This window comes from Pollachius pollachius (assembly GCF_949987615.1).
Source record: "Pollachius pollachius genome assembly, chromosome: 2".
NCBI lineage: Eukaryota > Metazoa > Chordata > Actinopteri > Gadiformes > Gadidae > Pollachius > Pollachius pollachius.
The window spans coordinates 35,633,503-35,646,866 of NC_136935.1; the positions used below are offsets into that span (position 1 = coordinate 35,633,503).

The following is a 13,364-nucleotide window of genomic DNA, read 5'->3' on the forward strand; positions in this document are numbered from 1 at the left end:
TTAAAGCTGAAATAAATAAAATGTGTTTATAGAAGAAAAATAAATCTTGAGCATCTCTACTCTTTTCACTTCAGGCCAAGATATCCCGGCTCACTAAGAAGTTTGGCGAGGCAAACCAGGCCTTGGAGAACAAAAGAAAACAGGAGGCAAGTTATAATCATGGTCTTTCACACAAAATTAGTTTCTTTCCAGTCCTGTGTTCTCACTATGAACTACTGGGCTCTGCAGGTTATTGCCGCGGCAACTGCTGCCGCCACGGCAACTGCCGCTGCCAGTGCAACCGCTGCCGCGGCTATGGCAGTCCAAACCGCTGCTGCTGTTGCCAGGGCTCCGGGGCCCTCGGGTTCTCCTTCAATCCCACGGTGAGTCCAATGTCATGCAGCTTCCTTGCAGTTTTAACCAAAGGTCTTTGTGTCACTGGCGACCTAAGCATAGCTAAGATATATAGTTTAGATCTCGGACATATTATTACTAAAAAAAATGATGTCCACATGTTAACTTTTTGATAATTGATCATGCCAAGAATATTTCTTGCAAAATATGATGTGCTCTTTTTTCATGTGTTGGTATTTTGTATACATCTTGCCAATGGGCTTTTGTATGAACGTGACAATACCGGCCTGAAGCCCGTATTACACTCGGAGACATTGCCACTGCATATATTTAACATTGTCATGGATTACTATCTGTAATCCCTTGTGACTGGAAAACTGAAATCTAATGGAAACAGAATAAAGACTGCAAACCTTCCATCTCCCAAAACCATACTTTTGGAGTACAAGATTTCACGTTGCTTTTACCCTTTGAGGATCTACCTCCTTTTTCCGTCCCATTATTTACCTCACCAAAAATTTGAAATTGACACACACTCTTCGGTCTCTTTTTTTTTTTTTGCCATCTGCATTTGTAACCCCTGAGTGGGTGTGGGTCCAGGGTCTTGTGACGTTCTACAATTTGAAGCCTGAGAGCACTACCTCAGGCAATGCAGAGTGTAGTAAAAACTGCACCTCTCCTCCCCAACAGCCTGCTCCGTCGGCACTCAGAGGAGTCCCAGCCCGGGACCCCCAGAGAGGGACTAGCGCCTTCTGGTGGCAAGACTTCCACACTGACACTCAAGATGAAGAAGAAGAAATTGATGATGAGGATGCGGGAAAAGAAGGCGATGAAGATGCAGGAGAAGAAAGCCACCATGACGCAGGAGCAAAAAGTGTTGATGCTGAAGCAGAAGGCAAAGACGCAGGAGAAGAAGGAGGGATATGGCGGAGGAGGAGACAATGGTCCACAGAACACTGGGCTGGCTGACCGCTTGTCAAATTTCAGCGAGGGGGATTGCAGAGCGGATGTCAAACTTCGACCAATCAGCTCTCAATGCGAGAAATGGGTCTTCAAACTTTGCAGAGGAAGCTGGCCAACCCCTCGGGCCGACCGCTATGCCTCCTATATTTTCCGGAACTTGGTCCACTATGAAACATACTGTGACTGGGTGTTAAAAGTCAACTATATTGGCGTATTGGGCAAGGACGCACTGCCCAGGAACTTGAGGAAGATGTTGAGGACTTACATAGAGAAACGCTTTAAAGAGTTGACGTGTGACCACTGGAGAGAGATTCGAGATTCCATTAATGAATTACTGAGAGTAGAGAGGAGACCAGAGTTTTTTCAGACCTCTGAAGAAAAGATTCCTTCAAAATATACTGAGAGTACCCTGACATGACCTCTTGACTATTTTTGTTGTTTTAAGAAGGGCTAAGCTGTATTTGACCAGTTGTAATGTTGTAAAAACATTAAAATTAGTGTCTTTATTTTTATTATGCACCATGGGCCTCTCCGATGATCTTTTATGAAATAAAGCTTACTTAAAATTTGCTCTGTAATCTAAACTGATTTGTGATCATTATTTCGTTTTTTGTAAAACCAAATGCAGCCGTTGCACATTGCCATGTACTTACCTATGTCTATTTAATGGATACACACCCACCCAGTGTTCACCAAAGATGGCAAAGGATGGAAATGTAATGTGTTGAGAGTGGACACATCTAACACATCTAATATCTTTATATCCATGCTTTTGGAGGAGCCTTCTGCTGTGTAAATGACTAAGTGTAAGCCATCTGTTCAAACAGGCTAGTCCGGACGTCCATGGAGATAAAGCAGACAACGGCAGGCCCTGCTTCCGCTACTACTACTACTACTACTACTGGTGAGTAGCATAGACTGTAATATGCCATTGACCAGTTTCCAGTATTTCCTTGTGGAAGAGCTTTAAAAGCAAATTGACCAAAGGCTTGGATGATATTGGCAAACTCTAACAATATTTTAACCAGATTTCTAATAAAGCATTGACTGATCTAAAGAAAAATTGGTAATATAGTTCAGCACAACAAACTGCATGCCCAGTTGGGCCGAGCCCCAGGAGCGACTATGGAAAGGCCCAAGCCCTCGCAACGTATTCCACGGTGTTGCCATGGATTTCCTCCATCGGTTGACCTGTGGCGGTGGTATTTGTTTGCTATGCTCTTTATTATTATTATTATTATTATTATTACTATTATTATTACTACAGCTACGGAAATTCTCCTGTTTGTGTGCCGAATGGGTGAAAGGGAAACCTTGAACAATGTCCAGACCTAATTCTCTAGAAGTTGTCTAGAGAATTTCTAAACTTTAGAACAAAGAACAGTATCAACAGTATGTAAAGTGAACCACTCTCTAGGCAGCGACAGACTTGGCCAATGCCAGAGGGGCGGTCCAATTATCGGCTGGACTGGCAGGCCCCAATAATAACATTAAAAAAAAAAAAAAAAGATTTGTTAGGGAAAAGTAATTAAAATAGTGTCTTGGCCACATTATCGACCAGCCCACTTCCCTGCCTCTTCCATAGTGAAATGGTCAGAGTTTATCAATTCAAAAGAACTGCGGTTCTAGTAGACAGTAAACATGGGGGATTAATAGCATCGAGGCTATAATCAAACAAAACTTAAATGGGGCTTCTTAAAAAATACTCTTCTGGGGCCCTCTGAATTTAAATGGGCAAAGAATACTGAAATATTCACTGAACTTGCCCAAACAGATGCCTCAATTAAATGAAGTAGGTTACTTTGCCCGCTCCCACCACCATGAATTAGATATTGTTCCCCCAAAAAAACATCACCACCACCAAGGCCGTGATTAAATCATTGAGAAAGTATCAGAAAAGAGCACTGATGAAATGACAATAATGTTTCTCTGATGTAAGACAAGCATGTCATTATTCTATGGGGTTCGTTGTCATTTCATTCAAATGCATGGCTAAGTGTCTGTGTGTTTATGTTTGTGTGTGTTGGAACAATGACTTGTTCTTTCTTGGTCGACTCGTCTGTTTTTCCACTTGTTCTTTTAATTATGGTTGAGCAAGGTTCTGATGCTTTAAATCTCATTAATTTGATGGCAATTGTGCGGCAAGCTAAGCTGTGAGGCTGGGGCTAGGACTTGAGAGGCATTCAGCAAAGTGTTTTGATAAATGTGAGCGAGATGTTCGGCCAATCAGAATATGCAAGAACAACTCTTTCCGCTTATAAGGGCATGACCCATAATAACAAGCTATGTAAAACGCATGCAGCACAGGGCTAAAATCCATAATTGTATATAATTGTATATAGAAAGGCTACATTAGAGTTCTAGTCTTGATATTTTTGATGTTTTGACACAGCCCTATCATGTCAGCAACATCCTTTCGAGGTAGTTTAGCGAAGAAGTCAAATTCGAAATATTCAGCATGCTGAATTCTTTCTTTTTTGGAATGTTTCCCAGGCACTGTCAGGTATGTAATTTTAACAATTCAATAATAAATAATCTATTTTATATGAAATACCAATTTTGAATGGTTTTCTATTGGACCTATTGGCTACCACTCATTCCCATTGTGGTTATTTATACAAACAATCTGGGCCCTGAACATAAATAAATGGTATTGAGCATACCAAATTTGCATTTTATTCATTGGTAAACTGTGAAAGCTTGTTGAACTTGTTTAAGTCGAAAAAAAGTCCTTATAACACTTAAAAATATGTAATTTGTAATGAGTAGACTGGCAAAGACATTTCTGGAAAGCTAAAAATGAATACTTGCATGATGCATTGCTCCATATCTTGTACAGCTGAAGAATGCATGTTCCGTGAACAAAGGCTACATGCCTTGCCTTGTTCACTTGGTAAAAACACTTTGTAGATGCAGTTCACTTTTCAGAAAACCTTTTCGGTATTTCATTCAATTGTCAAATAATAATCTTTTTTGGAGCATTCAAAAATGTTAAATTTTCTTCAACAAATTAGAAAAGCAACAGCCATTATTATTGTCCTTTCTGAAAGTTCAGGCCGACTACAAGTCTTTCCACTTCCTTAAACACTTTAGAAATTAGATGATGATGATGATGATGATGATGATGATGATAACAACAACAACATAAGGAAGGGATATAATGCCTATCCCTCACAAAATTATATTTCACTAAATGCATTTACTGTGCTTGTCTTAATTAAATGTTTTACGTGGAATTCTATATAGATAAATAAATGTAAGAAGATTAAATTCCCGTTTTATAACGCATAGCTAACTTTATTTTCAGTAGGAAACATACCATGTCTCTCTTGTATTTATTTTACAGAGCAAGTGGGATATGTTCTCAAATTAAAATCTTGTATTCCTATATTCAAATCTTCTTACATTTTCTTTTGGGGAATTTGGTCTTCTAACCAGATTCCATTGAGGAACCAAATTCCTTTTTATTTTGAAGAACGTGAAGAAATGGCCCTCAATATTGGGTGACATGTTTCGCCTTACGCTCACCTGCTTCAGGTATCACATAAAAAGATGTTTCGCATGTGACCACTATTACCAAAAAGTCCATCCATTTTTTACGAATTGCACCAGTTTTAAGGCCACACCGGTCCAATGACCATAATGTCAACAGCCAAACAAATATGAGCGACAACTCATTGTAAATCATTTTGTTACCCCCACATATTATGCTGTTGGTGCGTAAACTGTACTACGGACTGGAATTTGAAAATGCAGTGTTATACAGTAATTCAGTTTACTGGTCAATCCAAGGAGTAGGTTCGTCTGGAAGGAATAAATATTTCACGGTCATGTTTTACCTGCATTAAGGGACTTCTGTCGACATGCACTATTAAACCATGTCTTCATGAGGCTACTGCCAAAATTCTGGTTGATATTCAGCCAATTGACTCAAGGACTGATCAAAGAGAAAAGATGACAATTAAAACGCACCATGGTCCTATTGGACATTGCATCAGGGCAATGGGGCTGCAGACATGGATTGTATGACAATGTCCAGAACTATGAACGTGAGTCTGGGTATATTGTAGATTTTCCAATAGTAATCTAATCGCAAACCTACACTGGCATAAAGACATTGAGAACTTGGATGCATGTTGGGTTAAAGATGAGGAACCTTTCGAAATGTATGATGCAGATCATTCACCAATCACCAACCACAAACACACTTGCCAACTGAGAAGCAGTGTTCATAATGTGATGTTAAATGTTTTATGGAAAAACTGAATATAATGAAAATGCACATTTTCATTATAGGATGGATGCGTTGATTTATCAAACATGTAATACTGGTATCATGCAGGTCTCCTGTATTGGCAAGAATATTGCATTGTATTGTGTAAGGATCATGAACCATCTGTAAATATGTTGATACAATGATTATAAGGAAACATTATAATAAAGAAAATGCAACAAACAAAAAAGTTCTGGTGTAAGACTTCTGTTCACCACTTCCGGGTCACCATCTTAAATACATACATACATTCCGTTTAGTTTTCAATACAGCAAACCAAGGAAGGCAAATTGCTTTTGGCCACCAAAATTTTACACTTTTACGGGCAGCTGTAGCCATCAAATCCCTGTCAAGTCATCTGAGCCAAATAAGGGTTACACTGGTTTCCTGTGACTAGGTCTAAAAAATGCCAAATTGCTAAACTTTTCCTGCCAACATTTTAACCTGTATTTTGATTAGTTATTAGGATAATGTCATCTGCATTATATGTTGTCCGTACACTTCTAAAAAAGGTCTAGGCTGAACATTCCCTTTCTAAAGGCAAAGAATTGTGTGTGCTAATTTAAATATTTTTATTTTGAAATCGTATCCAGAAAGCCACAGCTGTCGCCAGCCTCTTCTAAATACCTCATAAATTTGCGATTGATCTGATGAACTATATATTTTTTTCATAACTTTCCAGCTACTCCTGCCCAATCTCTGACGACCCAAGCACTCGTCCCCGCCACCTCAGTGGTCTCTGCCCACACCCCGATCCTCCAGCTGATCACCTCCAGCGCCAACACCCTCTCCTCCCTTACCTCGGGAAGTATCACCACTCAAAGCCCCACAGGAACCCTCCTGGTCAAGGCCACCTCCGGGAGTGGCATGGTGGGCCAGGGGCAGCAGCTGCTTATCCAGCTTCCGTTGGTGTCGTCCTTCTCCGCCGGCTCTTCCCTCAACAAGGCAAAGACCACCACCCCCACCACCACGTTCATACTGAAGCCAGCCACCGCCACCGTCATGACGGCCCTGCAGAACAGTACAGGTCAGATGTCCCCGGCACAGATCTCCCTGGCACGGGCTGTCTACCAGGGCGGAGCCGGGGGTATTGGCTCTCCCAACGCCGGGGTGTCGATGACCACAGCCAGAGCCCCAGCACAGCTGATGTCTGTGGCTGGAGCAGTTACATCCACCTTGAGCCTTGCCACTTCCGGACCGGCCGCAACTGGCTCCGCGGCCCCGGGACCTCCCCAGGGGACGTCTTTGACCTCCAAGACAGGTGGGGCTGACCGTAGTTGATGCTACATATCAAAGCCAATGGAATTGGTCTTGCGAGTCTGTTGATAGACTTAGAATAAAGAAACCCTGAATAGGCCAAAGTGAAATGGCAAGAGCAGAGTGCAAAAAATTGTAATTAATTTAAATCTTTGTTTACCATAGAGGTGACCTGTTGGAGGCATGCGTTTTCTTTTGTTGTAATTGGCGCTTTTCCATTTTCAGACAATCAAACTCCAAGTGGCACTCCAACCAAGGCAGCATTGTCCACACCACGACCTAAAGGCTCGGTCATAGATCTTACTGAGGACGATGACGATGTGCAAGGTAACCCTGACAACCCTTTTGGATGCCATTTCATATTGTATCATTGGAAAATGGTGGACTTTATTCTGTGTTTTGTTTGTGATCAGTGACGGGAGTTAAGAAGGCCACAGTCCCGCCCTCGCCTGGTACCACACGTCCTGTGATCACCATCCCTAACAGTAAGACTTCTCCCACCATCTCTGAGTGTTCACTAGCATGTGCAAAGAAATGCGTGTTATTCTTGGGTTGGTTGGTTGTATGTCTGTCAAAAGAGTGGAGTGAAACATTGAAAGAGGCTGAGCTTAAGAACAAAAATATTCCCAGTCCTTCAAACTACTAATATGTATAATTATAAAGCTATTGGTTGCATAAGGAGAGCATCTCATAGCCAGACTATTTTGGGGTCTTGAAATCAGTGAATTAATTGATGTCATATCTGCCTAGATCCTGCATCAAGGTCATCGCCACAAAGCAATCCGATCAGTGCAAATAGTCCTCAAGTGACAGTCCATCACCCTCCAGTGGTAAGATATTTGAACTGCATTTTACATGGTTTTCAAACTCAACTTTTTGTTGGCATTATTCGACATGCTCGAAGGTGCCCCAACTTATTGTTTTACAACCTGTTTAGCGGACACAGCCAAAGAAAGCTTCCATTTAGCATTATTGGACTATTCCAATTGAATCCAATCGATGATTTAAAAAATCGTCATCTCATAAATCGTAAAAAAACAAGTCCTTACAATTTTTTAATAGATAGTATAGAATTAAACTCTGAGGCGAAAATATTCATGTATAATTTTTGCACTCTCAGGACCGCCCTGCAACCACGCCTACAAGCCGGCCCCCACCCACTGTGCTACCTCCCCTCCCCGTGGCCCAGCAGCCCGTGGGACGTCTCCCCATTGAGGCCATCCAGACCTCTCCCCCGCAGCAGCCCCAGCTCAAGCTGGTGCCCAGCCCGACCGGCATCGTGCTGTCCTGGTGCGTGGCAGAAACGGACCGTTCCTGTGCTGCCGTTGACAGCTACCACCTGTTTGCCTTCCACCAGGACAACGCCAACTCCAACAGTTCTGCCCAGCAGCATTGGAAGAGGATTGGGGAGGTGAAGGCCCTCCCACTGCCCATGGCCTGCACACTCACCCAGTTCCAGTCGGGCTCCACCTACCACTTTGCTGTGCGAGCCAAAGACATCTATGGCCGCTTTGGCTCCTTCTGTGAGCCCCAGTGTACCAATGTCATCCATTCCAACACCAGTTGAGCTTAGAAGCTATCATGGATAGAAGTGTTTTGGTGAGTGATAAGTCATGGTGACTCCTTTCACTGCATCGATGGTGTTAAGAACATTTTACCTTCCTATTACCAAAACGCAAAGGTGTTGACCAGTTTTGGTATCTGCAAGTGACCGACCTGTGTGACCATTCTGGCGGCTATGGTTAGTGTGCTGCCCAGTGGATACGTTGTTTATTACCAGTTTAGGCTGTTGTACATAATAAGATTGTTTAGCCCCTACTGAATCAGATATTTATGATGTTGACTTCTGTTCTGCTGACTCGTATGATATGTTCCTGTTCTGGACAGACGACAGAACATTTAATGTTAGAATTTGCAGAATTGCATATAAATGCAAACATGATCAGTAGAAACTGAATGATTGTATGTTTTGTCTGGCAACCAGACTTTGACAAACACAATAAATGTTTTTTTATAAAAAGGAAAGTGATTTTCTTTATATTTTATTACAATGTAATTTGACAACATTTTTTTGTCAAAGTCTTTATTCTTCTGTAATTATATTAGTAAATGTGGGCTGAAGTTTTCCTAAACTTACACAGGCACGGTCAAGCAGTAGCTAAGGAAGTAGAGGGTGAAGGAAGACTGGTCCAATACTCCGCACCTAGCCAAGGCTCTTGACGGGTTTCCCTAGCTAGAAACCGTATCCTAACTCCTCAGATAGCAGTTGATAGTACGTTCTGCTGTGGTGTAAATTGTGACAGGTCTGTGAATGTGAGGCTCGATTTGTAAAAGGTGTTGAATGGCCCCATATATAAATACATTACATCCATTTAGCTTTAGTTGTAAATATTGAGGTTACCGGATTGGCAGGCTGTATAATTGTTTTAACAAAACAAATCAGTCGGGACACATTTGTAAGCCTATAAAAAAAAAAGTGGAAAAGTGATGTGAAGTTGCTGCCCTTGTTTCATTACGCGGCAAATTGTACGTTTTTTCGGAAGAGCATTTATTCATGCTAATGAAATAGTAATGGCTGACATGTGTGAAAAGTTTAAAACGCATTTCATGTAGGGAAAATAAACATTTATGCACAATGCGTTTATAAAACAAATGCATTGCTCACTTTAAGTAAGAAGTAGCCTACTAAACTGGTAAACCAATTACAATTGAAACTTACATTAATATGGTTCGAAAAAACAATGTCTTACCCTACGCTCGGTATAAGTCTGTCTGGCGTTTGGCCACTCTGATTTACAAGGATGACTTTATTGTTGTTGATGCTGCACAATTTTACAACATTATACAAAAGACAGGCCCGACCAAGATTGGACAAGAGATATTCCAATAGTGCTGATAGAGTATAATAGCTCTGGGACTTTTAACTATAGACGTACCACTCTGCTGTAGGTTTTTCTAATGGTTTTAACTACATTCACGGTTGTAATCTATTGACTCTTGACAAATGCAACTAACATTTTTTCACTGGCTGCTCAATAAAGGGAAAAATACAGGTAAATGAACATGATAAAAAAAAGCTGGCCTGCGGTAAAGTGTAGACACATACAAATAACCAAGCTATGAGCAGAAACGTGTTGGAAATAGTCCAGTCCAACGCCAGTTGCGGTACTATGTTTGAACGGAGCCAAATAAACGATAAAAACAAACAAATCATAAACCGTTGCTGCTTATGTTGGGAAAAACGGTCTGTCTAGTTACTGGACCAGATGAAATGAGACGGAGAGGTAATAAAGTCTATCGGCACGAGGACCTTGGATTTATTAAGTAAAGTGGCAACGGTTATACAGAGTCATAAGCGTGAGAAATCGAATATGTCTAAGTCCCTAATCAGCGCTGATGGTTCGTCCGGAGCTTCGCCTCCGTGGAAGGTCTGCTTCGGAAGAAGGTGAAGAGTCTCAGAGTGATACAGTTTTATGCTGTATCTCCTCGTGATGAGGTGTGTGCGTTTGAGATGTGTGTGGTTCTGTGTGTTTTTACTTGACCTTGGTTCCCAGGCTCTAGTGTATGCATGTATATCTTCTTGTGTTCCTCCTTACGGGGGAGAGCTTCAGAGCATTCATCCGTTGTGGTCCTCCCGTCCTTGAGGATGACTGGTGCATTGTCTGAGTGTCTACTATCTGCCGGGAGGAGACACGGGGCCCTGGCTCCGGCCCTGACCTGACTATATTCTCATGTATGTGTTATGTGTTAAAAGTTGACTATATTATAAGGTGACTGCCATGTGATGTGCTCAGCAGGTTATTTTGCCCCAACATATCCCCCTCAAGTCGTCGCAAGACGACTTTTACTCATTAGGGGTACGAGGGATAGGACTCCAGCGCGGGACTACCATCATAACATTAGTAAACAATAACAATATAAATGCAACAATCACACAAATACACTAACGATCACAGGAAAGAAATGTAACCACGAAACGTGTCCCTAAATAATAGCGAAGATATGAGGCAGATAGCGAATGGCAATCCCCCTCAACCCATCCCCAGAGGACCACACACTAAGGATGTGAGGAGGAGTTGACTGGTCGTGTTACAACAAGCAATCACACGCATGGGGCATCCAGGGTAGGCCCGGGGCACGGGAACAACTGAAACCATGGAATAGTCCTGAGCGTCATCATGGGCAGGTGGTCGCAACGCGCCACCTGAGCATTAGACCCTTTTATTCAACTGCGCTCAGGACCTCGTCTGATAAACGGGCAATCAAGGCCCCTGGAATCTCGCCCGTGTGAATCCCCGAGCTCCATCTAGTGGAACAGCGATATAAACAACAACATTTACGTTCCCGGCGTCGGTTGCGTAGACGCGGGCATAGATATGGGAGCGGCTAAAAACAGTGAAGCGTACAGAAGCGAATACAGCCAGGGGTGCCCTCAAGCCGTAAGGGAGCGGGCCGCAGCCCCTGGTACCGGTACGCAGATCCCTGGTCCGGGCGTCGTGGGTGCTTCAGGTGGGAGGGGGGGTGATGCCGTTGGCGGGGATGGGAATGGGGCAGCCCACCTGGAGAGGTTACTAGCACGTCACAGGCGGGGGGGGGGAAGAGGGAAGGGGTGTTGCGGTGGGGTGTCAGCCGACGGTGATGGAAACAGGACGCCGGGGCCGTGCATCTGGAGAGGCCACTCGCACTCACGGGTAGATGTCCGGCTCGGCGGGGACACAGTCGTCGGCGGGGGCTGGGAGTGTCTCTTCGGAGGCGTAGGTTGGGAGTGTGTAGGGGAGCTCGTCCTCAAAGTCAGAGGCTGCAGGGCGAGGGAGGCCATACTCGCCGTCAAAGTTCGCAGGCACCATCTGGTCGTCCAGGGGAAGCTGGTCCAGGCAATCCAGCAGGGGCATGAGGGGGGCTGTTTCGGAGTAGGGAGGGGGCTGTTGTTTCTCCTTTTCGAGGGCCGTGGTGATGAGGCGTGAGCAGAGGGTGCGAGCGCAGGGGATGCAGCAACACCCGCAGCAGACCACAATCCCGACAAAGCAAGCCAGGGATGACAGGACGGCCATAAGAAGGCCCTTCCACTTGCCGAACATGTCAGTCATCCATTTCTCCATGGGGTTGTCGACCCCAGAGTCCTCTGCCATCTGGACGGAAAGAGCTCGAAGGCCGGCCAGGGCCCTTGTCACTGACCCGTCAGGGGCCGTGTTGTTGGGAATGAAGGTGCAGCACTGAGCCCCAAACATCGAACAGACCCCCCCTTTCTCGGCTAACAACATGTCCAGGGCTAGACGGTTTTGATACGCCATTAGAGAGGTGGCGGCCAGTTGTGAGGCCAACCCTTCTACCGCGTCGCGAGTCAGGTTGGATAGGCGCTGGACGTTGTAGTGAATGTAATTAATGCGATCTACGTTTTTGTTGGGGGTGATTGGAATTATGGCAGAGATAAGGGGTATGTTCTCGAAACCCGCGGCAATCTGGTCAGCTAACTTAAACTGGTTTGGAACGCCCCGGGGAATGCCTATGCTATCCATGTACGTGGGGGTATTCTTGGTTAGGTCAAAGTGGTCGGCGAGAGCGGCGTTGCGGCGGTGTCGAGAGGTAGTTTGGTTATGGGGCCCGGGCGAACCCCGGGTAAAGAGCGTGATGGGCATAAGTAGGCGCACTATAATGCAGGTTCCGGACCATTGTGCCGGGAGTGTGAGTCTAAGGGTGAATTTGTCACAGGACCAGAATAGGTCTTGGCGTCCTAGGCCCGGTTCGGTCATGTTGGTCCAAGGCGTAACGTTCGTGATGGAGTGGCACCATGATGGTGGTACCGCCCCAACATCTACCGCTCCGACCCTGGTGATGCAAGAGTGGGTGTACTCCCCGGGGGAGTACACCGGGGGAATTGAGTCGTTAAGGCCGGGTGGGAACAGAGAGCTGAGGAGGCCGCAGCCCGCCGGTTCGGGGGTAACGAACAGAGCTAACATGCAGTGAGAACCGATGGGGTCGCTGGTAAAATTGAACAGTACTGGGGTCGAGATGAGATGGGGGCGAGCTGACGCACAGGCTACGCAGTCGGACAGCCCCTGGAATCGGACCGTAGCAGCAATCCAGCTAAGCCATGCGTTATCGTCTGCGTAGCCGGTCGCGAGTGCAATGGAATCGTGGGTGGGAAGCCGCCCCACGGAATCTAAATCAAAAATCGTGACCGGGCCGTCGCGAGTCATGATGGGTCGGGCCGGGGGTATGGGAGTTGGCGTGTTAGCCCTGGAGGCTGGTGAGGTGGGTGTGGTGGGGGTCTTTCTGAAATTTATTTTCAACAAAGCCGCCGGGTCCAGGCCGGAAAAGGATACCCCGAACACGAAATAGGCAGAGTCAGTGTTCACTCCGCACGCCCGAGTCGATCCTAATCTGGGGTTGCCCCATCCTTGGTACGGGTTGTTGGTGATGTTCCTAAGGGTAAGGGTAATTCTGCCGTTACCTCCGTGGAGGAAGCCATTCGCCTGCAGCGCGGCCGTTACGTCAGGCCTGTGGAGAGTCTGAGAGCGGTTAGTCACATAGTACCCCT

The 13,364-nt window shown here is 44.9% G+C and overlaps 1 protein-coding gene across 1 annotated transcript in view; it reads left to right on the forward strand.

Annotated features, from left to right (window-relative positions):
* atf7ip (activating transcription factor 7 interacting protein) overlaps positions 1-8,815 on the forward strand; it is a 29,774-nt gene extending 20,959 nt beyond the window's left edge. The window contains exons 6-13 of the mRNA XM_079729551.1: positions 75-146; positions 229-362; positions 2,124-2,200; positions 6,252-6,830; positions 7,052-7,153; positions 7,240-7,311; positions 7,577-7,656; positions 7,947-8,815. Of these exons, the coding sequence (XP_079585677.1) occupies positions 75-146; positions 229-362; positions 2,124-2,200; positions 6,252-6,830; positions 7,052-7,153; positions 7,240-7,311; positions 7,577-7,656; positions 7,947-8,393 (1,563 nt within the window). The 3' untranslated portion in view covers positions 8,394-8,815. The remainder of the gene's footprint in view (positions 1-74; positions 147-228; positions 363-2,123; positions 2,201-6,251; positions 6,831-7,051; positions 7,154-7,239; positions 7,312-7,576; positions 7,657-7,946) is intronic.
* The last annotated feature ends 4,549 nt before the right edge of the window (positions 8,816-13,364 follow it).